The sequence below is a fragment of the Osmia bicornis genome, chromosome 6 (assembly GCF_907164935.1).
Source record: "Osmia bicornis bicornis chromosome 6, iOsmBic2.1, whole genome shotgun sequence".
Taxonomy (NCBI): Eukaryota; Metazoa; Arthropoda; class Insecta; order Hymenoptera; family Megachilidae; genus Osmia; species Osmia bicornis.
Genome location: NC_060221.1, coordinates 463,669 through 475,472, shown reverse-complemented (window position 1 = coordinate 475,472; position 11,804 = coordinate 463,669). Strand labels below are relative to the sequence as shown.

General features: G+C 32.0%; 4 protein-coding genes across 5 annotated transcripts; 1 reads left to right on the top strand and 3 right to left on the bottom strand.

The window, feature by feature from the left end:
• Positions 1-5: 5 nt before the first annotated feature.
• LOC114879624 lies at positions 6-1,440 on the bottom strand. The gene is made up of 3 exons (XM_029194698.2): positions 1,167-1,440; positions 612-1,095; positions 6-543 (listed from the first exon to the last, which is right to left on the bottom strand). The coding sequence occupies exons 1-3, from the start codon at positions 1,198-1,200 to the stop codon at positions 27-29; spliced, it is 1,035 nt and encodes a 344-aa protein (XP_029050531.1). The 5' UTR covers positions 1,201-1,440; the 3' UTR covers positions 6-26.
• A 991-nt stretch (positions 1,441-2,431) lies between these two features.
• On the top strand, positions 2,432-6,098 carry LOC114879631 (SUMO-activating enzyme subunit 2). Its single transcript, XM_029194718.2, has 11 exons — positions 2,432-2,561; positions 2,675-2,893; positions 3,125-3,279; positions 3,346-3,633; positions 3,712-3,779; positions 3,847-4,065; positions 4,126-4,383; positions 4,467-5,053; positions 5,135-5,305; positions 5,389-5,669; positions 5,785-6,098. Exons 2-11 carry the CDS (start codon positions 2,750-2,752, stop codon positions 5,801-5,803), a joined length of 2,190 nt encoding a protein of 729 aa, XP_029050551.2. The 5' UTR covers positions 2,432-2,561; positions 2,675-2,749; the 3' UTR covers positions 5,804-6,098.
• On the bottom strand, positions 6,088-7,562 carry LOC114879645 (carbohydrate sulfotransferase 11-like). Its single transcript, XM_029194745.2, has 5 exons — positions 7,240-7,562; positions 6,971-7,167; positions 6,777-6,896; positions 6,560-6,700; positions 6,088-6,483 (listed from the first exon to the last, which is right to left on the bottom strand). The coding sequence occupies exons 1-5, from the start codon at positions 7,483-7,485 to the stop codon at positions 6,102-6,104; spliced, it is 1,086 nt and encodes a 361-aa protein (XP_029050578.1). The 5' UTR covers positions 7,486-7,562; the 3' UTR covers positions 6,088-6,101.
• Positions 7,563-7,668: 106 nt separating this feature from the next.
• On the bottom strand, positions 7,669-11,620 carry LOC114879632 (YTH domain-containing protein 1). 2 transcript variants are annotated; one of them, XM_029194720.2, is made up of 6 exons: positions 11,393-11,620; positions 10,027-10,513; positions 9,652-9,868; positions 9,374-9,578; positions 9,016-9,295; positions 7,669-8,941 (listed from the first exon to the last, which is right to left on the bottom strand). In XM_029194720.2, the coding sequence occupies exons 2-6, from the start codon at positions 10,368-10,370 to the stop codon at positions 8,611-8,613; spliced, it is 1,377 nt and encodes a 458-aa protein (XP_029050553.1). In that variant the 5' UTR covers positions 10,371-10,513; positions 11,393-11,620; the 3' UTR covers positions 7,669-8,610. The 2 variants fall into 2 exon arrangements, with proteins under 2 accessions (XP_029050553.1, XP_029050552.1); XM_029194719.2 differs by having other exon boundaries at positions 11,419-11,620.
• Positions 11,621-11,804: the final 184 nt, after the last annotated feature.

The following is an 11,804-nucleotide window of genomic DNA, read 5'->3' as shown; positions in this document are numbered from 1 at the left end:
TATTTTGCGAATAAATTTTAAATGATTTAAAGCTTTTCTAGTATCTGTTTCTTTTTCTTGATTGCTTTGCAAAAGTGTAAATAAGTTTTTAGAATTTCATCATATTCTGTGTTTTGTAAATTTTCATATTGCTGCTTTAAATTTTCTTTTTCTTTAATTTCATTCATTATTGTAAACAATTTTTCATCCAAAGCTGCATTTAGTGTTTTGTAAGCATCAACTGTTGTCGGTGTTTCCTTATACATTTTCATAATGCAGGATAACTTTGTAATCCTTGCTTGTACTTCAGCAACTTGAGCTTGTAGTAATATGTATTGTGCTTTTTCTAAATAAATCTGACTTGTATCTTTGTACTTTAGCTCATTCCATTTATTCATTAAAGTTCTGTATTGTAGAATATCTACTTCATATGATACATATAATTCTTCAACTTTATTTTTCCAATGAAATATTCGTACTGCCTGAGGTTCAAATAACTTTTTATGCGTATTAAAATCAGTTGATCTTAAAAGTTCTTTCATATTTCCTCCTAGTTGCTCGTATCTAAAGCATCATAAGATTATTAGAATTTGTATTGTACTATACTTCATAAATATTAAATATTACTAAACCTTAATATAATTTCATGTATCCTGTCTCTAAGCAATGTTTCTACATAGCATTTAATATCTAATATTTCTTCACAACTGAAGTTATATTTTGGTAGATCAGTAATTCCTAAAATACTTAATTCTTCTTGCAAATCCTTTAATGTAGACGGCAAATGCATATACTTATTAAGCTTGTGAATTAAAAGTAATCCTTTCAACTTAGTAACAACATCTTCAGACAATGTTTTTTTTTCATTTGTCGATGCTTCCTTAATACACTCCAAAATTATTTTACTTTTTATATGTTCACCTATGCTTTCTTCACATGAGGTAAGGCATTTGACAGTCTTTTCTATGTGATTAGATCCATAAGTGGAATTAATAGTATTTCTACTTGCATTATGTGTTAAACTACATTGTTGCTCAAATAAACTCTGCAACGAATCTACTCTTCCTATTATTCTACTAGAATTCGAACGAGAAATCCGTGAAATACTCTGTATATCTATAAATTAAATGAATGAGATTAAATACATTATAAATTTGATATCTTCTTTTTTCAGTTATATTACATACCGGATATGTGACTCAAATCACCAAAACTATGCATGATGTGAATTGTTAGTACAATATTTTATCATTAACAGGACAAACATTAACGAAATTGTTTTTATTATAAGGCTTTTAAATTCAAACGGTTGAAGAAATAACTACTCGCATGTCGAAATTTCGCCCTATGGCGGTGAAAATGAAAACTAAAATTAAAATCATGCAGACCTAACCTCACCTGGGGGTGTTTGAAACCCCCAAAATCTTGACCCTTTGAAAATAAAGACATCCAATCTTTCGGGACCAAATAATTTCTTAATTATTTACAAGTACCAGTGACTATAGATACTATCTACAGATACTATCTATAGTCACTGCAAGTACGGGGTCCTCGAAACCTCAGCATAGTAGTGAGACGGGGCCCCCGAAACCCCACCCAGGGGTCCGCAGAACCCCAGTACAGTAGAGCGGCGGGGTCCTCGAAACCCCAACATAGATGTGCCGCGGGGTCGTTGAAACCCCAACCGGGGTCCACAGAACCCCAGTATGATAAAACGACGGGGTTCTCGGAACCCCAGTACAGTAATCCGGTGGTACCCATCACTATCCCGAACAAGTGAGTTTCAAGATTTGTTCGTATTTAGGTCTTATATTTCGCTAGTTGCTAACGGGGTACCTGACACCCCGATGGCATAATATCGGTATGCAGTGTCATCGCAAAAGGGGTCCACAGAACCCCAGCATAGAGGGACAGCGGGGTCCTCGGAACCCCATCATTGTGGGATAGGGGGTCCTCAGAACCCCGGCATGGTAGGACAACGGGGTCCTCAGAACCCCGGCATGGTAGGACAACGGGGTCCTCAGAACCCCGGCATGGTAGGACAACGGGGTCCTCAGAACCCCCGCATAATAACAAGACGGGGTTCTCAGAACCCCAGTATGGTATGACAGCGGGGTCCTTGGAACCCCGGTCGAGCAGAGCACTAGCGCCGTCTATCGGCAAATCGTGGAAACTACTTGTTGACTAGTTCGCAACTTTCTCCGATAGATGGCGCCAGTGTTTTGCTGTATTGGGTTCCGAGGACCCCATCGTTCTACTATGCTGGGGCTCTGTGGACCCCGGTAGGGGTTTCAGGGACCCCATCGCGCCAATGTGCCGGGGTTCTGAGTGCCCCGCTGTAGGATTATGCTGGGGTTCTGAGGACCCCGTTGTTCTACTATACGGTGTTTTGAGCACCCCGTACTTGTAAATAATTAAGAAATTATTCACTCATAAACAATGAAAATGAGATATTTGTAAATCACAAACGATTTCCAATCAATTACAGTTATCAGTTATCAGAAAATCTGTTTATTCTAAAGAATTACTAAAAGGTTTCGGCTCACATCATGACTGAAATAAAATTGCTAATTACAAAAGAAGTAATTTGTCACAAACGTTAAAAATAGACTCACAATCAATCACAAACGATTTACAAACGAAATACACTAAGAAAAATTAAAAATAATCATATTTTATTATTCCTTCCGGCTAGATTCATGTAGGTTGTTCATAGCTGCGGTCGGTGTGGGCCAGCGTCGCTGAGAAATAAAAGTATTTAATCTGAAAAATGGCGGCCAATATCAATGATGTATTCAGTGAAAATTTGCAAAATGCAATACTTCAGAGTAAAGTACTTATTGTGGGTGCTGGTGGAATTGGATGTGAAATATTAAAGAATCTTGTTATGACAGGATTCATGGATATTGAGATTGTAAGTAGAATTTATAAAAATAAGTGTTATACTATAACCTACACATTTTTTCCCTCCTTTATTGGAATGCATTGTTATTAACTTACCGGCATTTGTATTATTGTAGTGTAATGATTCGTGATATCATTACCTTATAATGAAGAGTAATGAGGAGTAAATGAATATTGTTTCAATTTACATTAATTACATTTTTATTATCTAAATGCTAAATAAACGCATACTTTTTTTCAGATTGATCTAGATACTATTGATGTTAGCAATTTAAATAGACAGTTTTTATTTCAAAAGAAACATGTAGGAAAATCAAAAGCTGAAGTTGCAAAAGAAACAGCATTAACATTTAATCCTGATGTAAAAATAATTCATTACCATGACAGTATTACATCGTAAGTATTTTGTTACTTTTAGGATAACATTTTTTTATATTCATTTACATGTATTTATGTCCACAGTTCCGATTATGGAGTATCATTTTTTAAAAAGTTCACATTAGTTATGAATGCACTTGATAACAGAGCAGCCAGAAATCATGTGAATAGAATGTGTTTAGCAGCAGATGTGCCATTGATTGAATCTGGTACAGCTGGTTACGAAGGACAAGTAGAACTTATAAAAAAAGGTTTAAGCCAGTGTTATGAATGTACACCAAAAGCTGCACAGAAAACCTTTCCAGGTTGTACAATTCGTAATACACCTAGCGAACCTATTCACTGTATAGTTTGGGCTAAACACTTGTTCAAGTAGGTTTTTAAATAATAATATCTTTGTAAGACAGATCTGTGAAACAATGTAAGGATATACTTTTAAATTTTGTGTAGTCAATTATTCGGTGAAGAAGATCCAGATCAAGATGTTTCTCCAGATACTGCTGATCCTGAAGCAGCAGGTAATAACAACATTTAAGCAAAATATTAAAATATCAAGTAATTAAATTTACTAAGAATGTTTTTTAGATTCTGCAGGCCAAGGTGCTTTAAATTCAGAATCAAATGAAAAAGGAAATATTAATAGAGTTTCAACTAGAATTTGGGCACAATCCTGTAATTATGATCCAGAAAAATTGTTTACAAAATTATTTCATGATGATATAAAATATTTACTTAGTATGGATAATTTATGGAAAAAAAGAAGACCACCTACTCCCTTAAATTGGAAAGAATTACCAGATGGAGGTATGTTAGTTAGTTGACTTTTCAATTACGGTTTTATTGATTATAGTTTTGTTTATATAGTACCAGGATGTAGTAAAGAAGTTAATGAACCTGGCTTAAAAGATTTACAACGTTGGAGTATTTCTAAATGTGGTACAATATTTGCTGAATCAATAAAAAATTTAAGTAAAACTCTAAAAACTTCTCAAGATAAATCATCAACTGATCATCTCATTTGGGATAAAGATGATCAAAGTTCGATGGATTTTGTTGCAGCATGTACTAATATAAGGGCTTACATTTTTGGTATACCACAGAAAACGAGATTTGACATAAAATGTAAGCGGTTAATTATTCTCTATCTTACGAAAATAAAGACGTTATCAGCCTTACAATCTAACTTTTTACATTATTTTTTATAGCAATGGCAGGCAACATAATTCCAGCAATTGCAACTACGAATGCAATAGTAGCTGGTTTAGTTGTTCTTCACGCATTCCGTATTCTTGAAAATAACTTAAAAGCATGTAGGTCTGTATATTTGCGTTCAAAAATGAATCATCGCAATCAGTTGTTGGTGCCCGAAAAGAACGTGAATCCACCAAATCCAAAGTGTTATGTATGTGCACCCACACCACAAGCTGTGCTAGCTATTGATACTGCTAAAGCGACAATCAAAGAGTTAGATGAAGTAGTACTAAAGAATAGATTGAATATGATTGCTCCAGATGTTATAATAGACGGTACTGGCACTGTTGTCATTAGCAGTGAAGAGGGAGAAACCGAACAAAATAATAATAAATTCTTAGAACAGTTAGGAATTAAAGATGGTTCTATACTCAAAGTTGATGATTTTCAACAAAATTATTCGTTAACTGTAACTGTAGTGCATAGAGAACGACCAAATGTAAAAGATGATAGTCCAGATTTTCTCATCTTGGCTGACGAAAAAGACCTTAAACCTAAAGAAGACAATGATTTAATAAAGCCATCTACCTCAAACGGACGGGTGAGTAAAAAATTATATGAATATACAATTATTTCTGTAGTCATTGATTTTAAATATGTACGAACTGAAAATTTTATTCAGGTGGGTCGTTCTGATGATAATGTAACGATCATTGAAACTGAAACTCCATCGGATATGATAAAGAAACGTAAAATTGAAACTGCTGAAGATTTCCTCATGTTGGCTGATGAAAAAGACCTTAAACCTAAAGAAGATAATGATTTAATAAAGCCATCTACCTCAAATGGACAGGTGAGTAAAACATTTTATATGAATATACAATTATTCCTGTAATAATTGATTTTAAATATGTACGAACTGAAAATCTTATTCAGGTGGATCTATCTGATGATAATGTAATGATCGTTGAAACTGATACTCCGTCGGATATGATAAAGAAACGTAAAATTGAAACTGCTGTAGAAGTTACATCTTCAAAGAAACAAAAATTGACAGTTAATGATGTGGATGATGATGTTTGTATTATTGAAAATGATATTAATAATGATGGTACTACTGATAAAGCAAAGCCGAAATCTAAAACACGCAAGAATTCAGAAGATGACGACTGTTTGATTGTATATGATGATAATATGCAAACAATTGCGACTTCGCAGTGAGTGAATTAAATAAGCCAAAATATTTAATTTATAATTTTGAAACAAAAACTTGAGGACACGAAATTCTTAAGTTTATTAATCAATTTTGTATAAAATCATTTGTTGATATAGAATTATGCAGACGTACTAGTTCCAGCAGTTATGTTGTGCGATTCAGTTTTCGATTAAAGCATTGGTATCATTTTTTAAATGCAATTCATAAATAAGTAAATAACACAGTTAAGTTTATAATACTAGTGATGGCATACTATGAGAGTGGATGTGTACGTGTCAGTAATGTTATTGAAATTATAATTTGAATAAAATGTATTTTAATTTCTGCAGATATTTAAGAAAATGCATAGTTTGTAGTATGTCATTTTATAGAATGTAGCGGTGAAATACATTTTTATATAAAAAAATTAAATACTTTTTCTTAACAGAAACTTTTAAATCTTCTTATTTATACAATTAAGATACCGATTGAAATCATAATTATACATTTCAAAGTCAATTTTGTATCTTTCATACAATTTTAAAATGATATCTTTCGTTAAGTTTCTAAAATATTTACACGTTGTATCAGAATCACTGTGACCTCCTCGTGTTTCCTCCAATTTAGGTAAATATACTTTACTTTTATCCACACCAAATTTAGAAAAAATATAATTAATTTGACCATACGTATAATCGTCTAGCTTTAAAACATAATTATATCGTACGTTGCATAGGGCACAATGTGTGTAATACCGATTCCAATGAACATCATCTTCTTCATTACTTTGTAAAAGCCATTCCAAAAATTCTTTAAAAGTTGGTATTATCTTTAATCTTCGAAGAAAAGAACATGTAATAAAAATCTATCAATAATTTGATCACAAATTTATGTTATATTCCACCAATTTACCTTCTGTCAGGTGTAAATACTTTTTGCTGAAAACTGTGAGTTTTATTCGAATGAAATAATTCGGGTCTCGTAACGTGAAATATTTTCTTAACATAGATCCAAGCTTGGGCGGTATACTTTGTATTATCTTCTATACGATCTCTAAATATTAAAAAATAGTATCTTCCATTTAATAATATAAGTCTAATAAGGTAAATATATATTTAATTAACAATACCTGTATGACGATACAAGTCTTTGAAAGGGATGTCTCACTATTAAAAGTTTAAATACTTTTGTATCGTTTGAAATTAATTGCAGTTCCTTCAACGATCGTGGTGCTAAAATATCAACCTCTCTACGAATAATTAATCGATTAAACATGTAATTATACAACTTAGAGGAGTAATTAAATGACCTATTCAACAATACCTATAATACTTCCGTGTAGGTGGACGATTTTTCATATCTGCAAATAATTTCGTAAAACTTGTTGATGCCACTTTCCGAATCCAACAGTACATTGATTTGTGCTGTGAATTGTATAAAAAATGTCTCCTTATTAATGGAGTTTTCAAATTATATTTCACGCATACATTTGAAATCTGTTGAAGTGCATTTGTACTTTCCTGTTGAAAACATTAACGTTTGGTTTATCCATTATAGATTAAAGCGATCCAGTTGTATGTACACTTGCTTACCTGTAAGTTAATAGATTCTCCTTTCATTGCATCGTGTTCTAAAAATTTGATTTCTAAATTAATTGGATTTGTAATCATTTCAGATATTATCGAACATTTATGCTTCGTGTCGTTAGTTTTTATAAAGAACACTGAATGCCGGCGCGGTAAATAAAAACTTTGTCTTATTCTTAACAACAAAGAACAAACTGCGATATATAAAACAACGCATAACATGCATTTTATAAATTGCGTTTTAAATGACATAATTACAACAGAAAATGTTTATTCTGACAGTGGACTGGTAAGATTAAAACAACCGTTCAGAATTGTCTGCGGGGGTGGAATAGAAGATAATATTTATCTCTGACTTTGATTAATTTCTAATTTCGTACAAAAGCGGGTGAAAAGTTAAATTGGTAATACATTGTTCAAAAGGTAAAAAGAAAATTAAACCAATATATTTTTTTATTCTTTACTACGAAATAACACTGAAAACATATGGTATCATAAATCGCTAATTTTAATAGACACTTGTAATATTAGGCTGTTTCCGTAATTGGTAATGATTTAAAAGTTAATTGTGCTGAAAGTATTCCATACTTTATAATTGACGACTATTTTTATCAATTTTCTTATGAAATTTGAAATCTTAATAACTGAAATAATGATGATATTAAATAATGTGTTTATTCTGAAGTATTATAAATGTTAATTTTTTAATCAATGCCAGTGATCTATATTGAAATGTTATATTGAACGTTATTCCACCAATTCGAGTTTGATTATACTATAATTATAATTATATTGATTCACAATTGAAATTTCTACGTATAAGAAAGACTGTTAAACAGTAACGTGTGAAGTTCATAAAAGAATATATCAATAATATATAAATTTAATACAATATAAAAGTAAACAAACAATACTGAATAAAAAAGAACAACTTACTTTTCGTTAGTACTAAATCCGTATAATGTAGGATTTAATCAATTGTGAATCACTGTTGAGTTCTATAGTATTCGTTTTATCTTTCATTTGTTTATTATTTCATTTTTTTTACATAATCATGAAATAAATGGTTGATAAAATTAAATTTCTAATTTTTACTGATTATTATTACACATATGAAGTATTGAAATACTTCTGAATGCACCATTTTATCAGAAAGACAACAGTGTACCTCGTTTACTTTAAAAATGATACATTATCCAAATGTTTACGATAAAAATTTTTAATTATATTTTTCTGAATTACTAACACAAGTAATTATGTAATGAACAGTTATTACTGCATGATTATAAATGTCACGATACCATGAAAACCCTTACAAACATGTGCATGAATTGAAAAATGAAAGAGTAAATGAATGAAGACAATATTAAAAATTTCTTATCTACGATCTCTATATCTATGATGATGATCACGGGAAGATCGATGATCACTATGTCGGCTATGACGACTCGCTGTTCTCCATAAAAATTCATCTACACTTCTTTCGTAACTGCGTTTTTCAAGCGCGGAAGCTGCTGCACTATAGTCCGGAGGCAATGGTAGACCATCGTAATACCTCGGTGGCGGTGGCGGTGGAGGTAAAGAATCATAAGGATGAGGTGCAGCATAAGGAGGTAATGGTGGTAATTGGTGTTGCATAGTACGCATATAATCTGCGACATATGCTTCAGCTGCTGCAGCTACACCCAATCCAGGACTACCATATCCTCTGTGAAATTAATGATCATTAAGAATAATGCATTAAACTTATAACGATAATACATTTTGAGACAAGTATCGTACTTCGAATAGGGAGAATCGCTTCGATTAAACCAGCTAGTATATCGATGATGATGATGATGATCTCTCGATCCTCTGTGTTCGTTACCAGCTAAGTAAGATCCTCTAGCTAAAGAAGCTAACCGAGATCGTGAGGTTAAAAAAAGTCTACGTCCTCTGCCACCCCTTGATCGTAAAAATCTAGAACTATTATTAACAGGTCTATTATCTCGATATGAACGAGATTTCATTATATGTTTTGCCGCTTCTTTAGACTTTCTCAAAATTGGAGTCATTTCAATTCCTAAAACATTTATTGCTAATTAGAAATGATACATTCTCTCTTCTTCTTCTTGGTAAGAAATTGGGTATATGAATGTACCCTCATCCTCTGGGAATAGTCTGCATAATTCTTCTGCAACTTTTGGTTCAATTTCTTGTCCATCACGACCAATTTTTACCTGTTTACCATCATTCCATGGATTATATAAATGCAATGTTGCTGTAAATGGTAATTCCTTTCTACATATCCAATCCACTTTAAACACACCACCCAGAGCTTTAGCAGACAATCCAGGTGGCAATACCTAAAATTCATGTGCATTTTTTCCTAACAACATGTACAATAATTTTCAAAATTATTTTGTTGCATGTACAAACCCAGGAAATTGGTGCTCCATCTCTTCTAGATTCTGTACTAAGTCGAGCAAAACCAGCAAATTTTCCTGATTCTTTCACAGAAAACACAAGTAAGACATTTCTAGATTCTCTGTAAGCTTGATTTAGGTTGGCCTCATTTTGAGGTAACGTACTCCATACACCTTTAGCCTTTGATAGTGTAACATTTTCAGCATTGTTTGACTTGATGATGAAAAATCTAACAAAAAGAACTTTAAGACATGTTCTTGGCATTTAATTAATATGCTTATCTATAAATAAAATACTACTTCATATTTAAAAAAAAAAGGATTGAAATTCATTTTATACATAAAAGATATAAAAGAAAGAGGAAGTTGTATTTAAAAAGCAGCCAACCTTGCATCTCTGAATAAGTAATTTAATTTTGTAGCATAATCATAACTTTTAGCAATTCCTTTACTTTCCTTGGATCTTGCACGTTTTGTTTCAGGACTAGAAGATTTAGAATCTCTTGATCTACCACGTTTCCCTCTATTTTTCCGATTTCGTTTATTATCTCCACGTGAGGATTTTGTTGAGACAGAACTTATACTGGGTTGACTAGAATCAGAATTTGAACTACTGGATGAAACCTCACTGCGTGTATCATAAGTTTCATCTGCAGCAATTTTTAATTCATCTACTATATCATTTTCTCCACAGCTCAGATTTAAGTTGTCTCCGTCTGTATTATTGTCCATAATTTCACTTTTTATTTGAAATTCACTTTCACTAATGCTCAAAAGTATGTTGTAACTTGTCCCGTCATCCAGGCTTTGTATTTCTGGATTTTTCGGGCTTTCTTGTATGAAGCCAATGCAGTTCTGGCGCCTTTAAACCTTTTCTGAAACGCAAATATAAAAAATGGCTTACTAGACGGATATCCAGTATGCAATGGTATTTGTCCGAGTACAATATCATATTTGAACAGATCTTGTATGTCTTATGACAATTACACGGTAGGAAATAATGTAGTAACATTTTTGATATACAAGAAGAAAAGTTCAGAAGATTGCACATGAAATCCGATTTAAAGTCACTGTGGTAAAAGATTAAAAAGTCCATTTGTCAAAAACTTTGATGTCCTTATGTAGTTTAATTAAAACATTTATAAGTTTCTTAGAGGTTTCCAATATGTATCTACTATTACTGCAAGACTTCAAGTGCTTCTTGCTTCAGGTAGATATAAATTATGCCTAATAGTGCTAAAGGGTTTGTTTTGTTTGAAACAATGTTTAGCAAAGGAAAAGTTCTCTTTTTTTTTTTTAAACAATTCACGAATATATATGTCCTTGTATAAGTTAAAAATAAATAATATGCTTTAAACTGTAGAGATTTCCTTTTTTTAATTTAACAGAGTGTAGTACACAATTCTTGTTGCTCTATAAAACACGAGTATCTTTTTTGAACTTTATATGTGAAAGTTTATCATAAAGTTTATTGTAATCAGATGATCTTGCTAAAGTGTGCTTTTTAGCCTATTAATGTAGAAAGGCGAGGAATCTTCGAGTTTGTCTGTATTTCATGTAATAACACATCGTGTTTCTTTGACGTTTCTATACAGTCTTTTAAAACACGAAGGCTATGCCTAAGAAAGTTCGTTGTAAATATTAATTAAATAGCAACATCAGCACCACAAAACATACTCAAAACCAACGTTTTTATCATTGATTTTATTGAAAAAGTTCATGTTTTGCAAACGTAAGTCTTTGACGTTATAAACCTCTTAGGCAGCTCGTACACACTTACGTGCACACTCGTTCTTCACTAACACACTTCGCACCTCACGCAAGAATGCTCAATGACTATCATGTGTTCAATAACTTTTTCTATTATTTTTCAACACGAAATACACAAAGACTTCCATAGGAAATTGTGTTTTTCTCAATGAAAACACAATAAACGATTATCTTCTCACGCAAGCATAAACGATGGCGTCCATTACGTGACGTGTTCCACCCGATCGATAGAAGCGATTTCAGATGGAAAATCCCTATAAAGAAATTCTAAATAACCCTAAAGCTTTTAACTCTTATTCTGTTTTTAATTTTTTATATTCTATTTACTTTCATTACATAAGTACATACACATGATCGAAATATTCTCTCAAATATATCAAATAAAAGAACTTAAAA